Below are 26,089 nucleotides of genomic sequence, written 5' to 3' on the forward strand. Positions count from 1 at the left end.
CATCGATTGTGAATTGAAACTATTTTCAATTCTCCCTTTAGTGATTACACACGTTTAGGGCTTCCACAACCATGAGTGACACCTAGCAGCATATCATGGTTACCCAAGCTAATCAGAAGAGGTGGAGAACCTATTCAGTTTGAGATTACAAATGCAATACGGTCTTTCTCTAATCTAATACTCTTGACCACATTGTTTGGTTTGATAGTTTATTTTCTCATGTCTACTATCCAATGTGTGTCTTGTGCTTATATGATTAACTTGAATGTGATTCGGAACGCATTCCCTAATCTCATTCATACTCTGGCCAGAGATTCAAATCATATCAGAGAGTATTCTCCCTCAAACGGTTTGAAGGTTAGAGATCTCTTGTTGCGCATTCACTTGTCTCCATAGCTAAGCGGCTTGACTCCAACGATGCCGTGGACACCCTCCTGATGGAGTGACTTTGACATAATCAAAGATCAAGGTCTTAACCACAAGACAACTATGATGCCTCAGGTCAAAGGACTAATTTGCATTATCCCAAACATGAGTTCTCATGTGACATGAAATATGAGAACTCTTCGTTAATCGCGTTCAGTGAACTCATTCTCTATTGACCACCTACCGTACTTGTCTTGATGTCACACACACCAATGACTTGAGACTAATCACTTTCCCTGAGAGAAGACATAGTACGTACTGATCTTAACGGACTGTCAACGCCCAATTGGCAATCCTATGATCAGGAACGTTTAGGATGTGTCTACGAAAGAATGGTCTCTTGAATCTAACTTCATTAGATTACATTCTCCCAATCACATATTCCTTGGACTTTATCGTTTAAGCATATAACATTTATATGAGACGGCTCAAACAATAATCTTTGCCCTTTATATGTAAAACTAGATTAGTTTAACATGTGAAATGTCCGTAAAGTATCATCACATGATTGGCTTTAGGGCACATTTCCAACACAAACCAAGCCTCAAACCCTCCCGTATATGCACTTTCAGACCACTTCCCACCATGGTTAATTTTAAGGCTAAATAATTCGGGCATGCCTGCAAAGTCAAGGAGAAAGGTGAAAACAACATAAAATCCTGGAGGCACATGGGGAAAAAGGTGAAAACACTAGTAGGACCATGAGGAAAAAAGGTGAAAACAAAACCATGGGGACCATGAATACAATTCCACCTTTTTTCCTGAAACCATAGAAAAAAAAGGTGAAAACAAAACCATAGGGACCACAATTGAAAACAAAACCACATGCACAACCCACTACAAAACACAATTCCATAAACCATAGAAAAAAAATAGGATTGGAACTCACAGATCCCTAATCCCTAAAATTCAAAATTGAAAAATCAAAAAACTTAAACCCATATTATCTACACTTCGAAAAAGGTAGGTTACTTACAATAAAGTGGTGTTTCACCCACTTCGATCCTCCTTTTTTCCACCCTATCGCCAACGATGGCTTCACGACATCTTTCCTAGAAATGTGTGTGCAATGTATGACGGCGTGTGAGGTAGAGCGATGGCGAGGTCAAGTGATGGCCCGTTGGTAGTGTTTTAGACAGAGATGGGTCGCGATTTTCTGGGGGAGTGAAAAGTGGTTTCACTTTTCACTTTTCACCTTTTCTAGGGGAGATGGGGGGTCACGAATTTTGAATTTTGAATTTTTTGTTCACTGAAACCCATTCTCTAAAAATAAAAAAATAAAAAAATAAATCCACGTGCTGCCTAGTCATTGTCCACGTGGGCGCCACGTCATAGTTAACGGGAGACTTAACAGTTTAATTAACGAATGTATGAGACTGTCCCAAAATTTACACTTTAGGTATGCCTCTGGGACGAAAAAAACTTGATGTACTTCTTTCTCCCTCTTCCATGGCCATCTCTGGCTGTGTCCAGGGTCGGTGGCCGTCACCTGTTTCTCCTTTTCTTCTTTTATTTTATGTGTACTCGTTGGCTTGCGTTTTGTACTAGACGTTTCGACCCAATCTACCTCGTTCTTCTCTCCAAGTTCCGATCCCTTCTTCAACCAATCTCTATTTCGCTTCCACCTCCTTATTTATCTTCATTCACCATCCTTTCCACCCCACCTAGCTTTGTCCTTTCTCGATCTCTCACAATTTTGTATTTGAAGACCATTTTTCTTCACACGACTTATAGCAAACCTCTCGGAAGGTGGGTACATCTCCGGTTTCGATGGACACACCACCACCTTCCATGTGTATGCCTTTATTGGTATTGTTACTAATGGGTTCTCTTTCCCTGTGGTTTCATTCAATCTGTGGCTCAGATCCATTTGGTGCTTGATGGATGACTGTTGGAGCTTTCTTTTCCACCACTTATAGGGCTTCGGTTGGCTAGATCTTTGGTATTTGCTGGGATGGTGGTGCATGGTGGTGGATTTTGGTCCATGGTGGTTGGGTGCAGACTGCTTTGTCTTGTTTTGTTTTTTGTATTTTTTGTCTAGGCCTAATTGTATGTTTGGGCTTTATTTTGAAATTCTAGTTACTTCATCCATCTATTAACAAGTCTCACGTCTACATCACAAATTTAACACAAGATCAAATGGCAAAACAAAAAATAAAAAAATAAACACTGATACGATTTAGAAGTTAGAACTTCATGGTGTAATGTCTGGTGTGAACTGTAGGTAGTTCAAGAAAAGTAATAGAAAAATAACGTTTCAAAATACACCGTTTTTTTTGTTTTGTTTTTGTTTTAGACGAAAAGAAAAGTTACAAGGAAAAGGTCCCAGGGAAAGAAGAACTAGCGAAGTCCCACAAATTAGAAGAATGTCTAATAGAAGCCAAGGCATCAACAATAAAATTAGTTTTCTGAAAATGTGACGGAACAATATACACTGGAATCTACACGCCAACTTCTTTTTAATTACAAGTAATTTAAGTTTTAGGAGGCCTCTAATGCACCAAAATATCCAACAAATAACTTGAATGCAATCAAACACCACGTCAATGGTTTCATATCTATCATGCACCGTCTTGTGTTTTACCCTTCTTATATAGCATTTGATTTGTTTACCATCACCTTCGCATCCTAGATTTCTAATCACAAGTAACCTTGACATCCCATTTACATGTGAGTTTTCGTGCCGCCGCGAGGCAGAGTACCTAGACTTGACGGTATGGCGTAGCGAAGGTGCTGATAGCAGCCGACTAGTGAAAAGCCAGGATATCACACTTCCTTCCTTGGCCCACATGATCTCTGCCATCTGCCTCCACTACCTATTTAACAAAACTTAGAGATATTCAGCAAGGCAATAATTAACCAAATCCACTTCAGAACTTTAACAACAATTACAAACAACTGGTTTGATGATCTACCATGAACTTGCAGCTTAACGGAAAGGAGTAAAATCTCTTTAGGGTACCATCACAAAACAGTAATAACAACGGTAATTCTCGTACCATCACAAAACATCCTTGCACCTCTAGCCGTGCAAGGATGTGTGATGGACGTGCATCCTTACATTTATACATGCCTAAAACAATCAGATCTACTCGCTATCTTATGGCTACTAAATTGTTCGCTCCACGGCAAAATTTCAGTTGGTAAATCAGAACATAACAGACCTCGAACAGTACTGGTAATGTTTGTACCATCACCAAACCCATGCTCCCCATATTTATGCAGAAATAAGCCACGGGCTACTTCACATTTCGTTATCAATGATATCCCGCATCATCTGTAATGGGATGAGCCCTTCAGTCCGGATGGCTTCTTTACTTGAATCTGGACTTATAAATAACAATGTCGGCAATCCTCGTACCTGATCCAACGAGTTCAGTAAGTATTCGTTTGCCAATTATTTTTCCACTACGTTCAGACATCACTTAAACTCCAAAACAATAGCGAAACAAACACACATAGACCTTCAACAGAGATATAAGAAAAATCCACCCAGTGTATCCACAATATTTATCATCGAGACTAGAGAAAAATCTCGTATAATGTAGAACTATTTTTCTATGAACAAATCTAGGTACAGACACATAAATCTGTAAGGCTCATAAGGGTTTCAGACTTCAGAGCACCAAAGAAGATGAGAGAATAGAGAGAGTAAAACTATAGAACAAATCTAGGTACAGACACATAAATCTGTAAGGCTCATAAGGCAATTACCTGCATGTCCCGTGCAAATTCATACTCATCATCCGTGTCAACCTTTACAATTCTTACATTGCTCTCGTACTCCACAGCAAGCTGTTGTGAAATTTAAAAGTTTTTAACATTACTCATATGTTTGCAAACATTCGAAATCAGTACCAGTCAGGTACTTATATTATGTATACTTGCTGTATGAAACTTTTACGACCCACGTCAAAAATGCAACTTAGGTGAACACGAGATCTTAGAGAAAATAAAATTAACAAATTTAGATCCAAAGTGGATTACTCTACATCAACCAAAAATGTTTGAATCGCAAATCACAAGGTCCACAAAATAATAAAGCGACTTCAGTTCTGAAAGCATTTTGGTTTCCAATGGCTGATTAATTAAAAAAACAGATTAGGTCCATGATAATCAAGTGGCATTGACACTTTACCGTGTTTGTATTCCAGAAGCAAATAAATGTGAGAATGATAGGAAGTAGTGATTAAATTGTTAGTTGTTAGGGGGAGGGAGAGAGGAATCGGTGAAATTCAAACCCGTGCATAAGCCTGATTACTTCCCGCCACTGCGGTATAGCTACATTCAATTTCAAAAGAATTATGCACATATGAATATTCTTATTTGGCTTCGTTCAGATACTAAGGTAGATAATCATAGTTTCCTCTGGCTATCTGCTAGAAGTTTGACTCATCAGCCCATCGTCTATAGCTCATAAGATCAGTTATTTGCTCACACGAGTTCTAGAATGAAGTGAACTACAAAGACATCATCACTGCATACAGTATTTAGTTACCTGGATTTCCAAATCTTATAAAAAAGGGAACTTTAACGAAAAACTCGTGGTACTGTTCACTTTAACAAAAAACCATATTTTTACACTAAAAAGTCAATCCTGGTACTATTCACCTTACCCTTTATTTTGTCCTTATCGTTAAAACTCAAAGTTTTCAAGCCCTTTTCATTAGTTTTCCTTATAAAAAAAAACTGAAATATTGGGCTTACTATATTAAACTGTTCAAAATTATGTATGTCGATTTAGTTATCCACTTTACTCTTGGCTTGCATAGATTTGAACCTGAGATTCAATAAGGACACACGCTTATCAAATTTTTGGTGAAATAAGTGTCATGCTTAAATTCCGCACTGCAGGATTCACATAACATGTGATGAAATAAAGCTAATGCCTCTAGTTCATTTCATGAAATTTCATAGACAATACTTAAGAGAAAAAGAGAACCATGTTATTCTTTCTATTTGACTAACATCTCTTATCAAGTAAATATGTTCTTGTACTGTGAACACAACAACATCAGAAATACTCCAATCCTTTGTCAACTTCACAACATCAACTAGGGTAATGGTACATTAAATTACAATCTTAAGGTAGCAATCATAGTGCATAGACTTCACTATGAACAAACAGTTTGTAAGATAAAAACCGCATGAAGACCGCCTCCTTTATTGAAACTGCTATCTAGGAAATAAACTTGTAGTTGTAGTTCACACTTATTCATCGCAAACATAGCATTCAACAGGAAAAGAAGCTAACAACACTAGAATAAAACTATAGATCCCATCCCATAACCGTGAAAAGTACACTCCTTTGAAGGTATTGTCATCCAATTAAACATGTAGGACAATGGAATTTTCTCCATTTACCACCTAATTAAAGAAGTGTATTTCTAAAGTTAAATTCATACGATCAAATATCAAACAGCCATGAGGTTTTACAAAATGGTGGGTCCTTTTATTATATTTCATGCTAGATAAAGATGCAGATATGTTTGCAGAGTATACACGCATATTTCGTGTAAAATGGTTTCAATCACCACAAGACACATATAAGATTAGTTAGGAAGGTCTAGAAAGCTTCATATTTCAGTTGCGTGAACTTTAATTTCTCCAACAAACAGTTTGAAATCCATATCAAAGTAGTAATATTACGACATATAAACCATTAAAGCTTTAAACAAAAACGCCAGATATGAATAGAAAGCAGAATAAATAAAACTGGTATGCATATGATAGAGCATACCATTTCAAGTTCTTGAGCCATCAATATACAGGGTCCACACCATGTTGCAAAGAAATCAACAATAATGGGTACATTTCTGTCTCCTTTTACCAGTTCCTGGACCTCCTCGGCCGACACCTTCTTCTGCCCTCTCAAACAAAATTTAAATAAGCTCAAATTAATAATTCATGACGTAACAAAAAGGAAAATACAAATGAAACTCCAAATCCCAAGTTGGTTTTCAAACAAAGCCAAATGAAAAGAAAATTTCCATGCTTTCCCATTTCCCAAACAGAAGTAAAGTTAAATGTCCTAATTCTTCATTTTACTGCATTTTTCATACCTAACAGATAAATAATTTGGAAATGCAAACCAACCCATCAAACCATTACAACTTTTAAGGAAGAAAGACTCATGAAGTTGTAATGGGTAAACAAAATGCTAAAGTAAAAAAGAATTTGCAGGAAGAACTTACCACAAGATAATCTTCTCTAACATGTTTACCATGAGGGGGTCTGCAAAGAAACTTTCTTTTCACTGTTGGTGGAGAAAAGAGTGAGTCTTGTTGGTGGGTTCTAATGGAGGAGAGAGAAAGAGGGAGGGAAGGCGGTGGGGGATGAAATGGTAAGGCCATGGGAGAGTGGCTGTGGGTTTTGAAGCTAACCCCATGGCTGTGGATAGGAGGTGTTGTTTGTGTTTGGAAGAGAGCCATCTTTCTACAGAGCTCAAAGAGTAATCCCTTCTACACTATCTGAACTCTAGCGGACAGGCAAAAAAGTATTGTGTCTTAAATACAGTTTCTGGGCTGACTTGGGTTGGAGTTGCTGGAGGACTATGAAGTTAACCAAGCCCATGCAAAAAGAAAATAGTAGTCACCTATAATCAAAGTTCTAAAATACGCTAGATGCTAGTCAGGCGGTGGGTTAGGATTTAGCGTCTAGACGGCTAAGCAGGATCTAGGCGGGCGCCTAGACGAATTAGGTGGATTTATTTTAATCTATTATATGTCGTATAAATAATATATATAAATCTATTATATGTCGTATAAATAATATATATATATATATATATATATATATAATTTCATCATAAACTATAAAATAGAATGACATATATATTATGAGTTATTGGAACATAATAAAAACATGGGAAACAAGCATATAATGTATATTCATTTAAGTATTCAACAAGTTTCTTACAATTTATTGAAAAAAATAAAATGCAAAATGAAAATTATTTATTTTCTGTCTAAGTGAGTTACAACCTAGGCTGATTTAGACGGGCTAGGTGGGTGCCTCAATAGGTTTAAGGGCTCTTTTTTAATTTTCAAACGTCTAAACATTAATTTGAGGCAGTACCCAGTTGTCTAGTGCCTAACGCTTTGTGCCTAGCATCTAGAGCCTATAATTCCATCTTAATCATACTATAGTGGAAATAGTACAAATAAAAGATAAATGACCATTTGCTATTAGATTAATATTGAACGATGAGTTACCACCAGTGGCGGATCTAGGAAATAATGTTTGGGGGGTCAATAAGAATAGCGCGAATAGCGCGCGTAGCGCGCAATTTTTTTTTAACAGAAACGGCATGCATATCGTCATTTCATCGAGTCTTGGTAGGATAGCGCGACCAGCTACTCCAAAATCCTTGTTCAAAGGTCCTGACAAGAGATTTCTCTTCGGCGGAAAATGTGGGCAGCCTTTCCTTCACCAGCTCTCTCATGCTTTGTGGGTAATTTCCAAATACCAATGGTCCCATAAACCTAATGCAAATTTAACAAGAAGCTAATATTAATCAACTGCTAATGAAATTAAATTAATTAATGGACTTCTCAAAGTTATCATTAGTGGTTATACAGACCATCCTAGATAAAAATCAAACAGTCTCTTTGCTGCAGCTTGATCTTCCTGTGAATTAGAATATGGCTTAAAATACTTAGTAGCAAGGACGATTCCGATCTCTCCATTTTGCTCTACCTGCAAGATGACATTCAAAACAAACTTTATCAAGATTCCTTCAATGAGTTTTGAACTTTGAATAGAGATGAAGGTGGTTTCTATAAGTATAACCTGGTATCTCTCTTTATATAGCTTCACAGCAGTGGCGTGAGCAAGGATGATGTGATGGGCAGCAATGTAAGGCTCCGTGGACGAGTTACCACCAAAGTTACAGGGACCGACGGGCACCATACATCGAGGTGGAGATCCCAACACACAAAGTGTGTAAAGGTACTTGGAGCACCGAACCTTGAACTTGACAGCATCCTTGGTTCTTTCAGACCTTTCGTCGAACATTTGGTGTGCAGCCAAGGGGTCTCACCAGCAGCTCCAAGGGGTCGCACCAGTAGCTCCAATGGGTCTCTAAGGTTGTTTCCATGGCTTCCAAGGGGTCGTGCGACCCCATTGACCCCACTGTGGATCCGCCACTGGTTACCACTATGGGATCTAGGAGAACAAGCATGTATTTACTTCTGCGATATGTTTACTGTCCATCAATCTAATTCCTGATTTTTTTTAATATTGAATTAACGATTTTAATACTTTTTTTTGTCAATCATAATAAGTTTCATTAACATAAAACGCTAAATTGAGGATGACAACTAAACCTCAAAGGTGGATGAGAGCTTGCCAACGACCCCAATCATAAATAGAGTATGACGACTAAACCTCAAAAATATTTTAACTCTATGTGGGTTAATAAACGCTTCAACAGTTATGAATCAAAATAATAAATAGGAAATTTCCATCATTCCAAATAAATAAGGGAGTGATTATCACACACATTTTTTAACTCCTTGCATATTCTTCTTTATTTATAGCCATTGAGTTGAATAATAACACATAATCAATTACAAAGATTAAACAGAGTGTATAAGAAGCTAAAAATGATTTGTGAAAATCACTATCTCATAAGTAAACATGTTATATTGTCTTTATTTATCAACCAAAAAAGAAGAATTCAATTGGAAACTCTGTTAACTGTGAAGAGAAATACTAACACTAGGAACTAATTAATTACTATAGCTACGTTGTTAAGCCAACTTTCAATTTTTTTTAGGAAAACTAATGAAAATGGTTGGAAAACTTTGAGTTTTTATGATAAGGACAAAATAAAGGGTAAAGTGAATAGTATCATAATTGACTTTTTAGTGTAAAAAATATGATTTTTCGTTAAAGTGAACAGTACCATGAACTTTTTGTTAAAACTCCAATTTTGTGTGTGTTTGTAGTTAATGTTCTTATGGGGGTGGAGTTGTTCCACTTATATTAAGATAACACTACCAACTTTCATATTTCTCACGTCACTCCGAAAACAATAAAAGAAGGTTTTGCCTACTCCTTCATGAAATTGAACAGGCCAATGTCATATCATTTCAATGATGTCGCGTATGAAAGATCCGTTTTACTATGTTGGTTTTAAAAGGTGCTAGTTAGGCGGCCCGCACGGTTTAGCGCCTCGGTATTTAGGCGTTTAGGCACGAGCTAGGGATTTTTTTTTTTTTAAATTTTACTTATATTTATTATATAACATGTACATAAATGTCTATTTATATTTAAAAAAAATACATAATTATATTAAAATATATAAATTGTAAAATAGAATGACAAATAGATTATAAAGTATTAGAAGATATTGAAAGCATGGGGAACAAACATATAATGAGTGTTCATCAAAGTATTCATCAAGTCTCTTACAATTTATTAAAAAAAAATGCAAATAAAGTTATATATTTTCTGTCTAAGAGTTGCAACTTAGGCGGATGCATAGACAGATTAATTTTCAAACGCTTAGGGATTAATCGGATGGTTGCCAGCCGCCGAGCGCCTAGGCGAGAATTTTTAGAATACTACCCATTTAAATTTTGATGTTTATATCACATTTAGCATACTACCCGTCTACTTATGATGTTGGTTGCGGTCAACAAACTTCTTACGGTGGTTTTGGGTTCAATGCATTGCGCGCTCTACGTCTTTTCAACCAGGGTCAACCTTAAGAATTTGGAGGCCCTAGGCAAGCCTTCGAAGTGGGGCTCTAAAGTTCTCTGATCCTTGGTTCTTTGTCATTGACATGTATAAAAAAGAATTTGCTAAATAAATAAAAAATTATATTTCCACATCAGATATCATTAAAAATTAATATCAAAAGAAGATAAATATACAAACACTACTTAAACATTACATATTTCATGTTTTTAGACGCAAATGTACTAAGGACTCGTTTGGATGTGTTTTTAAAATGACTGAAAGCGCTTTTAGAGAAAATGCACTTAAAGTGCTTCCAAAAATATTTTCTCTAAAAGCGCTTTCAGTCATTTTAAAAACACATAAAAACGAGCCCTAAATGTTTATAGTCAAGAGTTTAAAATTGAGAGTGAAGAATAATAAAACTTGATTGACGAGTATAATAAATTCACCACCGTCAATTGTTTATCTTGTGTTTTTATCTAAAATCAACATCACACTAACGAATCGAATATTAAAATAATCCATTGAATAAAAAATTATTGAAAAGCAAAATATAACTTCAAAGTTTTGATTATCTTAAAATACAACCTTCAAGACCATGTGATAGTTGGTTTAAACATTCGATATAAATGGAGAGATTAGGAAGTTGAAAAAAAAAAGATTGCAAAGGGACTTGAGTTTTTTAACTTTATATGCATTTAGACAGATGGATTGGAAGTAAATTTGAAAAACAAGAAAAAATCAGTGACTAAAATGGCAGCTCCATATTTCGAACTCAACATCCCAAAAAAAAAAAGAAGGCGAATATTTCTATTGCACCAACAAATGAATTATGATATTTCTTACTTATTTTTGTATTTATATGTTAACTACATGATATAAAATGTTTGTGAATCCGTTCAATCAACCCACAGTACCGCCTTTCGCTTTTGATTCTGGCCGTGAACTTAAAGAAAGTGTTTGACAGACCATGAAAATACAGTCCTTGTCTTCATCCGAAAAAGAAAGCCGGTAGGGATTTCACTTCCCATTCTATTGAGGCGTTCGATTTATTAAAAATAATTCACTCAACTCATCAAATATGCCCAAATTTACTTATTTATTGTGAGGTGAATGACAATATTTGGGAAAACTTAAGTAAATACTTTGTAGGTCTCAGCACTGATACTGCTAGCTGAAAGAGAGAACATGTAGATTACAGTGAGGTAAAAAATTAGTCGATCTCCCTTACCTTTGCTTCCAAAAGTTCTCCTTTCTTTCTTTTCTCTCAATATCCAATGCTACATAAATTCTGTACATTTATGTCACTCTCAAAGTTTCAACTTTTCCCTCCGTCAACTTCTTCCAATTCTCAATGAAGAATCAACCCCCTTGCCACCACCAGCTGCAAACAACCTTGCAATCTCCAACTGCGTGTTCGCAATGATTTCGGTACGCTTGAGATCCATTTCTCCTCGCTTCGCCTCTGCCTCGACTCTCATCCTCTCTATCTCCCTCATTGAGTCCATTCTTGCTTGTTCGGATCTTACCACAACTTCTGCTAGCCATCTTATGCTCTCAGCTACGTCTACTTCCTCCCGCCTTCGCCGCTTCTTTTTCTCCATTTTCCTCTTCATTCTTTTGGACCTTAATTGTTCCTTGTCACTGTAGAGAGCTGGTGTGCTACTGTCTACCTCCAAAGGGTTCTTGTCCGATGCATGGTCTGACAATTTCATCCCCACTGCATCTTCCTGCATGTTAAAACGACTACAGGTTAAATTAACTCAGTGAGACTTACAAGTTTTAATACAGAGTTTTGTTAGCCTAGTTGGTCGGAGCAATGTATTGTCCCTCACATAAAGTTCAAATCCCTTTTTACGTAGATTAGGGTTGTTTAGTATATCACTTTGGCATTAACCTCCTTGTGAGCTCAGTGGTTTACAGTTGTTAGAACTTTTACCTCATGTGTTTGAAAATAATGCCCAAGTTACAAGTGAGAATGTTAACTAATTTTTCCAAACCAGCATTTGAGACAACATCTAAATCATCATTCACAATTAACTACGGTGAATTCAATGTCACAAATATTTCAAAAATTGTAAATGTTAATGGATGACTTGGCGCAAAACCAAGCTCAGTGACGTTCCAAATTTCATACAGCCAACTCTACTTAGTGGGGTAAGATGTTGTTGTTATTGTTGTTGTTCATTTAGAAAATATGCAATTATATGATTGCTATGGCGTTATGGTGGGACATATTTGGTTCTAATATCCTAATATATGAGTGATAAAATTACAAACCCAACTGTCTTCAACAAAACTTGAGAGCTAAATCAAAACATAATTTAAGGGAAATGGCTAAAAACAAGAACAAAATTAAAAATAAAAACAGGGGAGGGGAGGGGGTGCCGTGTAGACTGACCTTGGCCACCCTATGATCAGCACCATTGGATCCAAATGAATTCTGGGCAGTCCCCATAAGTGGCGGAGGAGCAGGAGGTTGTGGTGGCGGCGGTAGTGGCGGCGGTGCTGAAGGCTCCAATAGCATCAAGGGATGATCGTTCTGAGGCAGTGGATGAAGCAGCTGTAGTGGTGGCAGTGGCGGGGGCGGTACAGTTGCAGCAACAGCAGCAGCAGCTGCTGCCGCGGCGGTTGGGGACGTCCCACTGCCACGCAACAAAAGATCAAGCCTAGGATACAGAGGCCAAGAAGAACCATCACCAGTGGCGGACTCAGAACGATACCGTTTCTTCATGGACTCAATCTTGTTCTTGCACTGAGTTTGCGTCTTGGGGGACTTGGTACAGTTGGCACGTGACGACACGTATCTTGCCACATCTTCCCAGTCATGGCCTTTAAGCTTTGCTCTGTTTCTGAGAACCCATTTGGTCTCATAAGCTTCAAGGAGGCTAGAAACTGCTCCTTCACTCCACTCATCTCTTTTGAGCCTGTCACCGCCGCTCCCGCCGAGAGGAGGCTGTTGGGGAGGTTTTGATCTCGGAGGAGACTCTAATTCCTTGGTGGTTGTGGTGGTATAATTGTTTGGGGGGAGAGATGGGTTTTCTTGGTTTGTTTCACTGTCCATCTCTCTCTCTTTCTCTCTCTCCAAATGCTTGTAGTACAAATTTTACCCTTTTGTTTAAGCTGCTAACATGTTCCTCCCACCAAACAAGTTTGAGCTCAAGAAATGGTAAGGGGAGAGGAGAACCACTAGCATTTTAGAGGGATAAAGAAAGGCTAAGTAAGTACAAATGGCCAATATAAAGTAAGAGAGAGAGAGAGAGAGAGAAATGGGTCAGATTTATAGCACAAGTGGTTAATAACGTTTATTTATGCACATGAAGTTCTGTGTTTAAATAATATTGCGGTTCCTTATAATCATTCATCCTTAACTGTTAACTACAGTCTGACACATACACAAAAATTACTTATATATGATTAAGAGCATTATTTCTTGCATCTGAGGCCTTAAGTTCGAGTCTCAAAATATAAATAAAAAGGGAGAAGCCATTAGCCTACTAGCATTATAGGGAGGAGAGGAGAAAGGGAAGTGAAAGAAAAGGAAACGTTTAATGAAAGTGGGCAACCAAGTAAAATGGGATGACTTTAGTCAAATGAGTTAATGATAGGAAACCTGTAAACTTTTCCTTTTCACTTTTTGGGGTGGAGTTGTGTGATTGTGGGTAAGTTTGTTTGGTTTTATTGTTGTCGTTGGGTTGTTTTGGCTGTTAGCGTTGATATGAAGCCAACCAAGACATCCACTTGGCCCTCACTATTCCTACGAGAGAGAGAGAGTGAGAGAGAGAGAGGGGGGGGAGGGGAGTGGTGGTAATGGTGGCGGTGGTGGGTCAGTCACGTGGGTCTGTCACCCACTCCTCCATCCCAATCACCAATTCACCACCCAATATTATCAACCATCCAATATGCTACCGCCATTCAAACTTGGCTTCCTCTTTTGTGCCCTCCTCCTTTTGGCCTTTGCTTTATTTATGCCCTTTTTTTTCCTAAACTTTTGGTGGATTCATCACCACTTGAGTAAGTTATGATACCCTTTTGAGCAACGGTTCAATCGGCACCACATACTGTTTCTGCCTGACCATTGGTGGTGGGACTGGTCATTGGTGTGCCAGTGCCACACCATGCCATTAAATTGAATTTGCTTTATTTGTTTTATTGTAAAAGCCTTATTTTAGGGTGTTAATAAAAATAGCAGAACGAATGAATTGGAGAACTTAAATCGATTATCCCTTAGTTGATCAAATTCTTGATTTTTAGGTATTTGATTATGGATTTAGAGATTGGTTCTTAAACGTTTGAATAATCGGTTACTAATACCGAACCAAATCGAATATATCAGTAATTGAAATTTAATAACCAAGCCAACCGGTTCGGTCGGTTTTAATTGACTTTTGGTTCAAAAATTTCCACTCCTGCGAACATTGTCCTATTTTTTCATCAAACAAATCATATGTGACGCTTTTCAAGAGTAACTGAGTCCTGGAGTCAAAATATAAAAAATTATTTAAAAGTGAAACAAACAATAAAAAAAAGAACAATACAAACGCTAGAAGGAGGGCTCGAACCTCCGACCTTGTGGTTAACAGCCACACGCTCTAGCCAACTGAGCTATTCCAGCTTTGTTGTTATATTTACCAACTTTTCGATAGTTTACTCAAAATTAAGTAATTTACCACAATACTCTTTTACCTCTTAACTCACAACGCAAATGAAAATTTTACTCAAGATTAAGTAATTTACCACAATACTCATTTACTTCTTAACTCACAACGCCAATGAAAATTTTACAATGCGCCAATGTATGATATGATAGACAATTAAATTATGATTTTCTGAGTCTAGTCATTTAAATACCAACACATTTCGTACCAATGTGTCGTTAAAATTCTCCAAGGCAAGGCAAGCACACCCAACATTGGCATACGGGTTTGTCTTGTTTCAAATTTTGATGTCTCATTCATGAATTAAAATTGCAGAGGTTACTCTAAAATTATGTTGATGTGGAGGTTGTCATTGATAATTTATACACATGAGGCAAAGATAAGCATAAGGTTAGGTGTTTGCCTAAGACGATTAAAGCCAATAAGTCTACAATATTTATGCACACCCTATAAAACAATCATATCTTCACACATGATCTTGAAAGAGGAAAGATGCATCCCACACAAATTAAAAACTACATTTAGTGGTATTTCTCTTTACTTGTAAGTGAAAAATCTTAAGTTTGATTCTCCCCAAATGCGGTTTTGAACCACATTATTATGGTTAGGCTCATAAGGCTTAGCCCACATCCTCACCCCTTAGTGTAGATAATACTGTTTGTTAAAAAAAAAAACCTACTTGAATAATCTCGCCATAAATGTGGTATTAACACCCTCATGCACAATTAATATGATATAAAATATAGCTATTTAGTATTATATATTTTATTCACTTGTAAGTAAATGGTCTTAGATTGAAATTTTGTAAATGACAAGTTAGTGATCAAGTTATTTCCCTCCCCCACCTTGCTTTTTAGTGTAAATATATCGTTTTATAATAATTGTATGCCCCTCATCCTCTTTGTCGTTGGTTGCTAGTTGTAAATATAATTAGGGTCTCATTGCCTTGTGATATTCTTTTGTAATCTTTCTTTTTTCTTTTGGGTCTTAGTTGTCAAACAAATAAAAAATTAAATGTATGCGAGGGTTTCTTTGGTGTGAGCACACAAATTTAATGTCTAATGAAATAATAACACTTTGTACTAAGAGGGAGCATAAGACGAATTTGCTGTTAAGTCGTATGATGTCAAAGGTAGCACTAGGGCACTAGGAAATTTTCCAACACTTTTTTTTTAATCCCTTTTTAATTGAAATCTTTTCTTTAGAAGAAAAGTGAACCAAATAAAACCAAGATAACCGAAAGTGAGAAGCCAATATCATCGTGAAGAAAGGAAAAAAAAAAAAATGTGCATAATACAGCAAGAACGTTGAGTGGACGTATAGTCTAATTGAATTCGGGTAGACTTAGGAAAGAAACTGATCAACTGCCAATAAATATGGGATTAAGTTGGGTCTTGTAAAAATCTTGACAACCTTAAAATGTAAGAACGTGTTTAAAATAAACTATGAAACAAGAGAGAATATAGAGATTGGGAGGAGAAATGTGATAGTGTGACATCCCGTCCCTAGTTCTACGATTTTATAAACTTTAAAAGAATGAATTTACGAAAATGCCCTAAAGGTGAAGGTTTTGACTTTCATTGACCAACGTGTAGAGAAACGTATGACTTATTCACTTAACGCATTTGTGTGGTACTCGTTGGTACGAACGCATAGGCGAAAGCCGTTTGCGAGTCCGGATTATATCGGTATAGTTACAGACATTTAAAATTGGTTATTTAAAGTTCAGTTATAAATTAATTCAAACTCCCACCATGTGGGAGTGGTAACCAATCAATTTTAAGAGAGGAAAAGGAGAACTAATCAGGAAGGGAGAAGGAAAAAAAAGAAAAGAGAAGAAACCTTCTCGTCGGGTAGTGCACCCGCACACCCAAACCGATCAAAATCTGGCCAATTTCTGCCATTTTGTTTCATGGAAAACCATATCCACCACCTGCCACATCTTCCCCAATCTTTCTTCTTTCACCTTCGCTCAAGATTGAAGAGTTTTAGGCCCAAAAACGCAAAGAACATCAGCGGAGCACCAGAGGTGGTCGACGGTGATTCCTCTGATCCAGTGAGTTTCACCACCCACCACCACCCATAATCAACTCCTCTTGGACCCAGGAACAAGACCCAAGCAATTGTAGGGGTGTTGGAACATCGAGGAAGTCGAATCGAATAACACCCATCTTAGGGTTTCCGGCGGGTTTGAGTGAATTTCTTGGCTAAATTGGACTTAGCCACAGGTATAAAACTTGTTCTACTCATTAAGATTTTCATTTCTGTAAAATTTGGTAATTTTTAGAAATAGTTGGATTTTCCGGCGAGTCGGGGCGGCCGACCGCTGCCCACGTCGATGTCATTCTTAGGCTAAATTAGATGACTTGAGTTGAGTCTTGGTAACTGTATGACTTAGGTTGATGGTTGGAACCTAAATTCTCTACGTCACGTTATTTGGTAAAAGTGTGAATCAGCGATCCGACCGTTGGATCGTCACCAAACTTTAATACATTATAGTACGTAATATTTGAGGACCATAGAAACTTATGGATCGGGAATCTGACGTATGAATCTTCCCGGATTGGATTTGTAAGTTCATAAAATAAAATGTTGATCGCCACTTGGTTTTGGCAATTGGCGAAGATCCGACTGTTGGATCATAATGAAATATTAGGACGTGGTTCTAGGAACATAATGTGAATCTTTGGAAGTAACGGATCGGAAATCCGTGATGCAGATCTTCCAGAGTGAATTACGTAGGGATGCGTTTTTTCTGTAAATTATGTATTCTATCGGTAAGAACTCTGAGATGTGATTTGATAATTGTTCTAGGCGACATTGGTTCGTGATGTCTTGATATGCATGCTAGGGAGTCGTAGTGCGGACCTCAGGTGAGTGGGTCTTTTCCTTTTATCGTATATATATATATATATATATATATATATGTGATTGATAATTCTGCAAACGCTTTTAGTTTAATTTATGCATATGTATACCATGTCATACATATATTTATATAGTCTAAGATACTTTGATATGGTTGAGTGTTAGATTACATTATGACATATTTATATGCATGTTTCCTATATATAATGACTATGAATGCTTTGACGTACTAAGTTGAACTACGAATGGCTTGATCTCATTTGAAGGTACGTAGGAAATCTAACAAGACAGTTAGTTGCAGCCATAAAACAATCTGAATTTAACATGGTACTTGATTTATTTAAAGAAAGAAGTTATGATGGTTAACAACGTAGAGATTAACCTTGATTTATTCTGGTCTATCACTGGGTATAGTTCCGATTAAGAATGTGGGATGTTAAAGTGGTTATGCCAAATGACGCTGTGGATGCTATGTAAGTTTCAGGTGAGTATCTTGATGGTAGTGAGTATGATTGTGTTGAGATGTATTTATAGCTCATTGTCCTGCACTCCGGTGTTAGTGCTTCGCCCGAGGATAGGGCCTAGCCTTCACGTGATTGTTTACCTCCTGCACCACATGCTCACCTTAGATCCAAGGTAGGTGCTAGTCTGTCATACAAACCACATTAGGTGGTTCCGACTCGTAGGAAACTTACAATACTTCGCATAACCTTCACGTGATCGTAGCACTTGAGCGTATTTATTTACACCTAGCCTATCGTACAGACCACTTTAGGTGGTTTCGACTCGTGTGCAGGAATTGGTAGATGAGCTATATTAATGACTCCAACTTATGTGCTGGCATTGATTGATTGATGAGATATGGGTAAGTCGTACAGGTCACTATAGGTGACTCCGACTTATGTGCTAGCATTGATTGATGAGATATGGGTAAGTCGTACAGGTCACTATAGGTGACTCCGACTTATGTGCTAGCATTGATTGATGAGATATGAGTAAGTCGTACAGGTCACTATAGGTAATTTCGACTTATATGCTAGAATTGATTAATGAGATATGAGTAAGTCGTACAGGCCACTATAGGTGACTCCAACTTATATGCTAGCATTGATTGATGAGATATAAGTAAGTCGTACAGGTCACTATAGGTGACTCCGACTTATGTGCTAGTATTGATTGATGGGATATGGGTAAGTCGTACAGGTCACTATAGGTGACTTCAACTTATGTGCTAGCATTGATTGATGAGTTATGGGTGCAATCGTACAAGTTACATTAGGTAACTTTGACTTGCGTGCTAATATAGATTATTGAGTACATGATTATTTATATTGCTGATGAGATGTTGTGTCGTGGTATATTTATGGAATTACTATTGATATACTTTTAATTTCACATGGATACGTGGTATGATTTTCTGGAAACTATACAGGTGTTGCAACGAGGGGTTATAACGTTTTATAAGGTTTCCATTAAAATTTTATTTTTAGGGCCACTCACCCTTGTTTTGTTTTCACCCTCTAGGTTTATTAGTTAAGCTTTCTTATCGACGAGGATTCGTGACAAATCGTAGTATTGGAGATTTCTTTCAATGGTATGATTCTCAACCCACTCTACTGTACTTACTTATGCTCTAACGTCACGTATGAAGTGGGTTCATTCCCTCTCACCAGCGCACTCTTGGTTCTTAGGCACTTTTAGGTTTAAATTTGTTCACATTTTTCCATACCATCACACCTTATGACTTCGTCACATTCCAGGTGTCACCCAGCACAACTCGATTCGGAGTCCTAGTGGACATCCCGAGTCGGAGTGTGTCAGATATTCTACTTTTATTAGGGAAAACTAATGAAAATGGCTTGAAAACTTTGAGTTTTAACGATAACAGAATAAAGGGTAAAGTGAATAGTACCATAATTGACTTTTAGTGTAAAAATGTGATTTTTCGTTAAAGTGAACAATATCACGGGTTTTTCGTTAAAACTCCCATTTTATTATCATTCAACCCCCCTTATATAGGGTAAGAGTAAATTGGAAGAGAAGCTCAAGTGTCTCTACTTTACATCAACGATTAATATATAACAGATTAACCACACAATTGGTTACGAATACGGACAACCACATAGACAAATATTTGCAACCAAACATTTTAATTTAATATTCTCATAAGTTTTATTAATGTCAATCATGAAATTAGATAGTTCATGCATTCTGAGTTACATGCATTAACAGTTCAGAAATTGCCCAAAGTTGCTTACAAAGCTTGGATTTTTTATTTTTATTTTTTCAAAAAAAGGTTTCATAATTCTAGTAATTTCCTACTGTAGTGCAGCCATTAGGGAAGCAAACTTTTAAGTTGATACTCTAGCTAATTTTGGACATCAAATTACTTTAGTCTAAAGAAAGCATTGCAATTGGCACTGTTCCTTACTGTTCATGGCTACAGTCAATTGTTTGCCACTTGATTTCACCTGATTTACAAGGAACCCATCAGATTTGGGCTGGGTTGGAAGGGTAATTATTAGAACTTAGAAGGGTAAATTTGTCCGTAGGGTTCACTGCCTTCGACTTCTTCTTGCTCTCTCTTCATTTCCCTCAACCTGTAGCCCCATCGCCACTCACCCCCATTCTTCTTCATCTTTTCTAAAACCTAGCCGTCCCTCCATCTCTCTCAACCCTAAACCATCTTCCCCTTCTCCGTAAAACCCAGAGGCCGAGAGGCCTGAGTCCACATCACAACTCGCCACTCTGGCGAGCCTCAACTCCATCAAATAACCACTAGCTCCCTGGACTCCCCTTTCTTTTCTCTGTAAACACCGAGGCGCACCAACGCCTCCATTTTCCGGCAAAACATGACTACAGCACCACCACCATTCGCTCCATCTCACAGAACCACTATCACTCACTCTGTTCTGCTCAGGAGACACAGGTGAGGCCTTTCACTGTGCACTGGCTCCTGCCACTGTTCGTCGACTTCTCCTACGAGACTCACCTCTCCTGACCTTGGTAAGCCACCCTTACACTCCTCCCTTATATTTTCAATTTGGGACTCGAATTCAAGCTTACATGTCTTTTAGTTTTTCATGCTTCTTTCATCCAATCATCATAGCCCTTTCCTCTCTGTCTCTTTATAAACAATTTCCAATTGGTTTTTAGAGAGAGAAAGTGGCAGCAGCGGCAGTGGGAAGGAATAAGGACTATTCTTGTCTCTGTGATCGTCTCTGCCCTTCGAAGCTCTAGGGTTTGGCTTTGGCTCTGTTAGTTGTTGAGGTAGTTATTAATCCGTACTTTGATTGTAATTTTTTTTCTTCAGTATTCAGTAAGTTTGATCAAATGCGTTTCTTTGGACTTGCATAAGTTGTGTATAAAATTGCTTTAATCATCTATTGGGTTCCTTTTGTATTATTGAGTTTTGGGTTTTGCTAGAAATTGTATAAAATTTGACCAAATTGCATAAATTATTGAGCTTTTGTTTGGTATTTTTATGGCTACTATGCTAATTAGTTCATACCCAAAAAGGAGCAGAGAATTAACTGTTCTAATCAGTAATTCCCCACTCTGAGAACTTGAGACCTTGGCTTGGACTGATATGCATTTCCAATGTTTTAGATTACATTGATCTGTATTATTTTAAAGTATATATAAAGATTAGTTTTTAGGTGTAAGCACTAAATATTGGATATATGGTATTTTCAGGTTCTTTGACATCCAATTGCATATAATCTCAATTTTCTCATGCAATTTTTGTCTGAGCTTCGGAATCGTTGAAAAATTTGTCTAAATAATTAATTGATTGAAATGGCTGTTAGTAATGAATGAGGTGTTTACTGTTTTTTGGTGTGTACAGAGTGAAAGATATGTTGTTAACAAGGGCAAAAACAAGATGTAGTTTGCTGCATATAGAAAACAGAGGTTAGTTTGATTCCAACTCCTTTTCTTAGTTTATTTGAATCAGAAATTCGTAAGTTCAAGTCCAATTTGATGATTTCTGGCAGATTCTTTAATCAGTGATTTTCTTAACCCTGATTACACGTATGAATCCTATTTGATAATGAAATAACATAGTTATTTTAGTTATAGTAAGGATTAAAAGCTTTCTTTTATCTGTCCAATTTTTCCAAACTTAATAAATTAGGTTAGTTTTTAATACCTTTTTTATACTGCTCAATAAAAAATTTGTTAATCATTTTATTACATATAAAATAAATTTTTTCCTTTTTACATTGCATTTTAAATCTTTGCAAATAACTTGATTCAATATTGTCATATGGCATACATATTTCTATGCTAATGAGCGTATCCAATTTAGTTTAGTTGAATCAAATGTTGATAAACTTGAGTCCAATTCGGTCATTGGCTGCCAAACTCTAAGATCACTAATTTTGGCAATCCTAATGACACACATCAATCCCAATAAACAATGAAATCACATGGTTGTCGTACTTATAGTAAAAACTAAAGAGTTCTTTCATCTCTCCAGTTGTCCCAAGTTAACAAATTAAATTAGTTTTCTACACCTTTTTCATGCTGATTGGCTAAGAATGTGTGTATCATTTTCATACATGCCAAATAAGATTTCTGCTTTTTGTAATCCATTTCTAATCTTTATAAATTAATTGATTTAGTATTGTTATATAGTATATAAATTGGCATGTTAAGTGTATCAGTATGTTGTTTTAACAGTTTTATTTTTTAATTAATCACTTTCCTTTCTGTTATATCTTTGCATTTTAAATTGAAGTTATTTACTAGAGTAATTATGTTTGTTTGATTGTAGGGATCCTATTAAAAAGCAATGAAGAAGAATTGAATTATTCTATTGCAGAGCTCAAGATAAACTACGCTTCTTTACCAGAAAAATTTACGAAATAAGAGTTGGATAAGATGGTAAGTAAGTGGGTTTGGTATTCAATGTGGCTGTGTTTAGTTAATTTCTGTAGAGTATTAAATGCTTGAATACAAAGACTTTTGGCCTTCTTTGATGTCATAATTTTTGTTCCATCTTCTTTCGAATTTCTGTGCAAATATTTTTGAAGCCCAAGTGATTCAGATTTCAAATTTATGTGTACATTGATAAGTGTGGGTGTAGACACCCAATATGATTCTTACATGGTGTTGCTATGTGGATTTTAACGGAATTATATTGGGGATTGTCCAAATTTTGGTTTAGCTGCAGATGAAGCAAGATCAAAAGGTTATAAATTAGAGGTATAATTTAATTTTTATATTTGATGCATCGTTGGATTAATGAATACAGTAGGAACATTGACTTGGAGTATGTGCTTTCGTTCATTTTTTAGAATGGAAAACTGAATTTTGTGTTTTTATGAGTGTGTATATACTCAGTACTTATTTTAATTACAGTGGAAGTGATTGAAAATTATCGAGAATTAGTAAAGTTTACACACCGAAAGAAATAGATTGAAAATAGCATTATTTAGTAGTAAGGAAAATTAGGGTTTCAATTAAAGGATGGCAGGAGGAGGAGGAGGAGGAGGAGGAGGAAGACCTTTGGGGCAAACACCAACTTGGGCAGTTGTCGATATTTGTTTTCATTTGGTTTTGGTTTTGATCCACATCAAATATTTCATTCATTTAATTGGAAAGGTTTCCTTTCACACGTAATTGGGTTAATTTCATCTTATCAAGTCACTTTCGGGTTTATTATGAATGCGAAATGAATTATTTTGATTAAATTTGAATTGCAATCCTTGCAGTGGTTGACAAAGAGAAACAAAAGAGCTCTCTATGAAGCTCTTGAGAATATGCTATTAGGTTTAACGCACAGTTTTTAAACCTCTTAAACCCTGTTCGTTTTAGTGTTTTGCTTCATTATTTAACATTCATTTGGATTTGTGATTGATATCAACTTGGTCACGTTTTCATACTTGCAAAGCATCTTTAGAGTAATGCCTTTAAACTGTGTCAATTTTTCAATGAAAAACCTTGAGAACCTTATTCAGTATTTGGCGATTAGATGAAACATCAACATAATTTCCCTCGCTTTGACCGATTCTTTGTGATTAAAGTCTGGAAAAATACAGTGAAAAAGGTGCAGCTTTTTTATGGGATTGACAATTTTCGGCTTAGTTTTGGCTAAAAAAGAATTAGCGTGTTACTTATTAAGTTGAGTTAACAAATTTGCAGGGTGCAACAGAGCACATAGGACAAGTTTTCAAACGAGTTAAGATCCAGCTGAAAAGAGCATACAAGATAGATAACCGGTATGCTGCTTTGTCTTTGTGTTGGATTTTTATGTTTAGGTTCTGCTGCTCAGTAGACTTTATAGTGTTCTAAATCTGTTTTGTAAATGTGCTAAAAGATTGGACATGTTATTGAATATTAGCCATGTAGTTTGAATTGGATATGTGATTGAATGTTAGGTATTTAGTTTGAATTGATTTGGATATGTGGTTTATTGAATTGGAATTTGGATATGTGCTAATTTGAATTGGATATGTTGAATTAGAGATGTGCTACTTTGAATTGGATAGGTTGAATTGGAGTGTGCTATATTGATATATGATGAACTGATGGTTACAGAACACACACGCACACACTCACCAGTCATCACATACTCTGGGGATGCATAACCATAGGTTCCCACGACTCGTGTCGAAACATGAGTTTTATCACCCTTCGCAAGTTCGAAATCCGAAAGCTTGCCATTGTAATCCTAAAATAACTCATTCATTTAACACATGAAAATTATGCATTTTCATAATTAAAGTTTTAAATTGTCATCATTCTGTTCAAATGCACCATTTCCCTTTTGTTTCCCTTCTCTCATCTTGCAAACACTCTTGTGTCTATTTCCTTTTAATTTCGGTTAATGCAGGTTTTGAAATTTGTGATGATCATTTTCATATTTCTATAAATTTTGAGAGAAAAAAGCATGTGAAAAAGACACCTAAAAGCAGCTCAGTAAACAGTTTAATCAAGAAGCAATTCAGAAGTAGAACCAAATAAGCCACAGTCCAACTTTTACACACCCTCCGGCGTAATTTAATATCAGAAACTGTCTCCTGAATTCAAGTTTTCCTAGAGCTTCTAATTGTGTGTGCCCATAGTGTCTTTCTTGGTCTACAACCAAGGACTGATTAGTGAGAGCAATATCAGAAACCGTCTCCTGAATTCAAGTTTTCCTAGAGCTTCTAATTGTGTGTGCCCATAGTGTCTTTCTTGGTCTACAACCAAGGACTGATTAGTGAGAGCAATATCAGAAACCGTCTCCTGAATTCAAGTTTGCCTAGAGCTTCTAATTGTGTATGCCCATCGTGTCTTTCTTAGTCTACAACCAAGAACTAATTAGTGAGAGCTTCAAAAATAGATAGTTATCATAAACAAACAATTGATCACAATGATAATTTGGGTTTATAGTGCTTCTAAATGCTGTTTTAATTGAGTTTTCTGTGTTTGGTCGATTTGTTGTTGCGGATGGGTGATACGTTTTTTTTCTTTCAGTTAAGAAACGATGCCTTTCAGAATTTGTAATTTTTTGTTGGGGTTTTTTCAAGCTGCTGTGTTAAAGGTATATGATGTGTTTTTTTCTTTTCGCTTTATTCTTGCTGATTTGGGATGGTTTTTACATTGTATTTTTGTTATGAGTTTGTTGTCCCATTTTTGTAATGGACTTGGAATGAAATGGGATTGGAGGGTGATAAAAATTTCTAGCTAGCTAGGGAAAGGTCAGAGTGTTCAGATTTTGCAGGTGGGATATTAGGGCGAGGGATATTAGGCCGTGCCTTTGGAAGGTCTCACTGCTTTTAAAGTTGAATGGTGCTAACTGAATATAATGCGTTCATTCTTCAGTGTGCGTGAGCGTATGTGTATGCAGTATATGTGAGTGCATGCAGTGTCACTTGGGCCGTTGGCTTTTTGAGGTATGTTCATTTATAGAGATTTTGTAACTGTATTGTTGAATTTTTAATGTATTCTTGGATTTTAAAGGGGCACCATATTTATGGGTTGTTGTACGATTCTAGGGAGATAAAGAGGGGATTGAGAGGTCATGCTAAGGAGAGTATATTACTTGAGAACTTTTTTGGAAACCATCTCTTTCTAATCAAAGACGTTCAGTTTCTTCCCACTCATTGTACAATGTGTTTATATGCCAGCTCACTTGAATGTATATAAAAAAAATTGTTTGCTCATAATTGTGTTGAATTTATTCAACTTAAATGTGTTTTATTCATCCGATTACACCTGAAACAACATGTTCCCGCAGCAACGCGCGGGTATATTTTCTCGTTAGTTCTAAATGTATCTAGTTTTAGATTGGTGCCCACTTGTGCAGGGCAGACGTTCCAATTTCACTCTTTTTGTATGTTAACATGGACCCTTGGTTGCCCTATCAAAATAATGTATATCTATGATCCTCTGCGTCTTTTTGAGGAAGTCCACGAACACCCACATGAACAATGGGCCAAGCTACTAAGCCCACAAAATCA

At 36.6% G+C, this 26,089-nt stretch overlaps 3 protein-coding genes, 1 long non-coding RNA gene and 1 other non-coding gene across 6 annotated transcripts; 1 reads left to right on the top strand and 4 right to left on the bottom strand.

Annotated features, from left to right (window-relative positions):
- Positions 1–3,265: 3,265 nt before the first annotated feature.
- Positions 3,266–6,933, bottom strand: LOC126582078 (thioredoxin-like protein CITRX, chloroplastic). The gene is made up of 4 exons (XM_050246073.1): positions 6,621–6,933; positions 6,167–6,289; positions 4,141–4,221; positions 3,266–3,787 (listed from the first exon to the last, which is right to left on the bottom strand). Exons 1-4 carry the CDS (start codon positions 6,855–6,857, stop codon positions 3,671–3,673), a joined length of 558 nt encoding a protein of 185 aa, XP_050102030.1. The 5' UTR covers positions 6,858–6,933; the 3' UTR covers positions 3,266–3,670.
- A 788-nt stretch (positions 6,934–7,721) lies between these two features.
- Positions 7,722–8,574, bottom strand: LOC126583909 (beta-glucosidase 26-like). Its single transcript, XM_050248456.1, has 3 exons — positions 8,218–8,574; positions 8,009–8,124; positions 7,722–7,910 (listed from the first exon to the last, which is right to left on the bottom strand). The coding sequence occupies exons 1-3, from the start codon at positions 8,440–8,442 to the stop codon at positions 7,751–7,753; spliced, it is 501 nt and encodes a 166-aa protein (XP_050104413.1). The 5' UTR covers positions 8,443–8,574; the 3' UTR covers positions 7,722–7,750.
- Positions 8,575–11,185: 2,611 nt separating this feature from the next.
- On the bottom strand, positions 11,186–13,383 carry LOC126583888 (trihelix transcription factor ASIL2-like). The gene is made up of 2 exons (XM_050248433.1): positions 12,515–13,383; positions 11,186–11,843 (listed from the first exon to the last, which is right to left on the bottom strand). The coding sequence occupies exons 1-2, from the start codon at positions 13,175–13,177 to the stop codon at positions 11,448–11,450; spliced, it is 1,059 nt and encodes a 352-aa protein (XP_050104390.1). The 5' UTR covers positions 13,178–13,383; the 3' UTR covers positions 11,186–11,447.
- A 1,271-nt stretch (positions 13,384–14,654) lies between these two features.
- On the bottom strand, positions 14,655–14,728 carry TRNAN-GUU (transfer RNA asparagine (anticodon GUU)). Its single transcript has one exon. It is a non-coding gene; the product is annotated as a tRNA-Asn (tRNA).
- A 5,298-nt stretch (positions 14,729–20,026) lies between these two features.
- LOC126583918 (uncharacterized) lies at positions 20,027–25,883 on the top strand. Of its 2 annotated transcripts, XR_007609883.1 has the most exons (7): positions 20,027–20,645; positions 20,796–20,909; positions 21,487–21,551; positions 22,417–22,526; positions 23,787–23,863; positions 25,104–25,170; positions 25,452–25,883. It is a non-coding gene; the product is annotated as an uncharacterized LOC126583918 (long non-coding RNA). The 2 variants fall into 2 exon arrangements; XR_007609884.1 differs by lacking the exon at positions 25,104–25,170.
- The last annotated feature ends 206 nt before the right edge of the window (positions 25,884–26,089 follow it).

This window comes from Malus sylvestris, chromosome 2 (genome assembly GCF_916048215.2).
Source record: "Malus sylvestris chromosome 2, drMalSylv7.2, whole genome shotgun sequence".
Lineage (NCBI taxonomy): Eukaryota > Viridiplantae > Streptophyta > Magnoliopsida > Rosales > Rosaceae > Malus > Malus sylvestris.

Excerpts from the sequence above, each read along its gene's own strand:
- LOC126582078 (XM_050246073.1), bottom strand. The coding sequence starts at position 6,857 with ATGGCTCTCTTCCAAACACAAACAACACCTCCTATCCACAGCCATGGG. Across the intron at positions 6,290-6,620 it reads TTAGAGAAGATTATCTTGTG|AAGAAGGTGTCGGCCGAGGA; the intron begins GTAAGTTCTTCC and ends TTGAGAGGGCAG. Across the intron at positions 4,222-6,166 it reads TGGCTCAAGAACTTGAAATG|CTTGCTGTGGAGTACGAGAG; the intron begins GTATGCTCTATC and ends ATTTCACAACAG.
- LOC126583909 (XM_050248456.1), bottom strand. The coding sequence starts at position 8,442 with ATGTTCGACGAAAGGTCTGAAAGAACCAAGGATGCTGTCAAGTTCAAG. Across the intron at positions 8,125-8,217 it reads TATATAAAGAGAGATACCAG|GTAGAGCAAAATGGAGAGAT; the intron begins GTTATACTTATA and ends GTCATCTTGCAG. Across the intron at positions 7,911-8,008 it reads TTTGATTTTTATCTAGGATG|GTTTATGGGACCATTGGTAT; the intron begins GTCTGTATAACC and ends AATTTGCATTAG.
- LOC126583888 (XM_050248433.1), bottom strand. The coding sequence starts at position 13,177 with ATGGACAGTGAAACAAACCAAGAAAACCCATCTCTCCCCCCAAACAAT. Across the intron at positions 11,844-12,514 it reads CTGATCATAGGGTGGCCAAG|GAAGATGCAGTGGGGATGAA; the intron begins GTCAGTCTACAC and ends TTTAACATGCAG.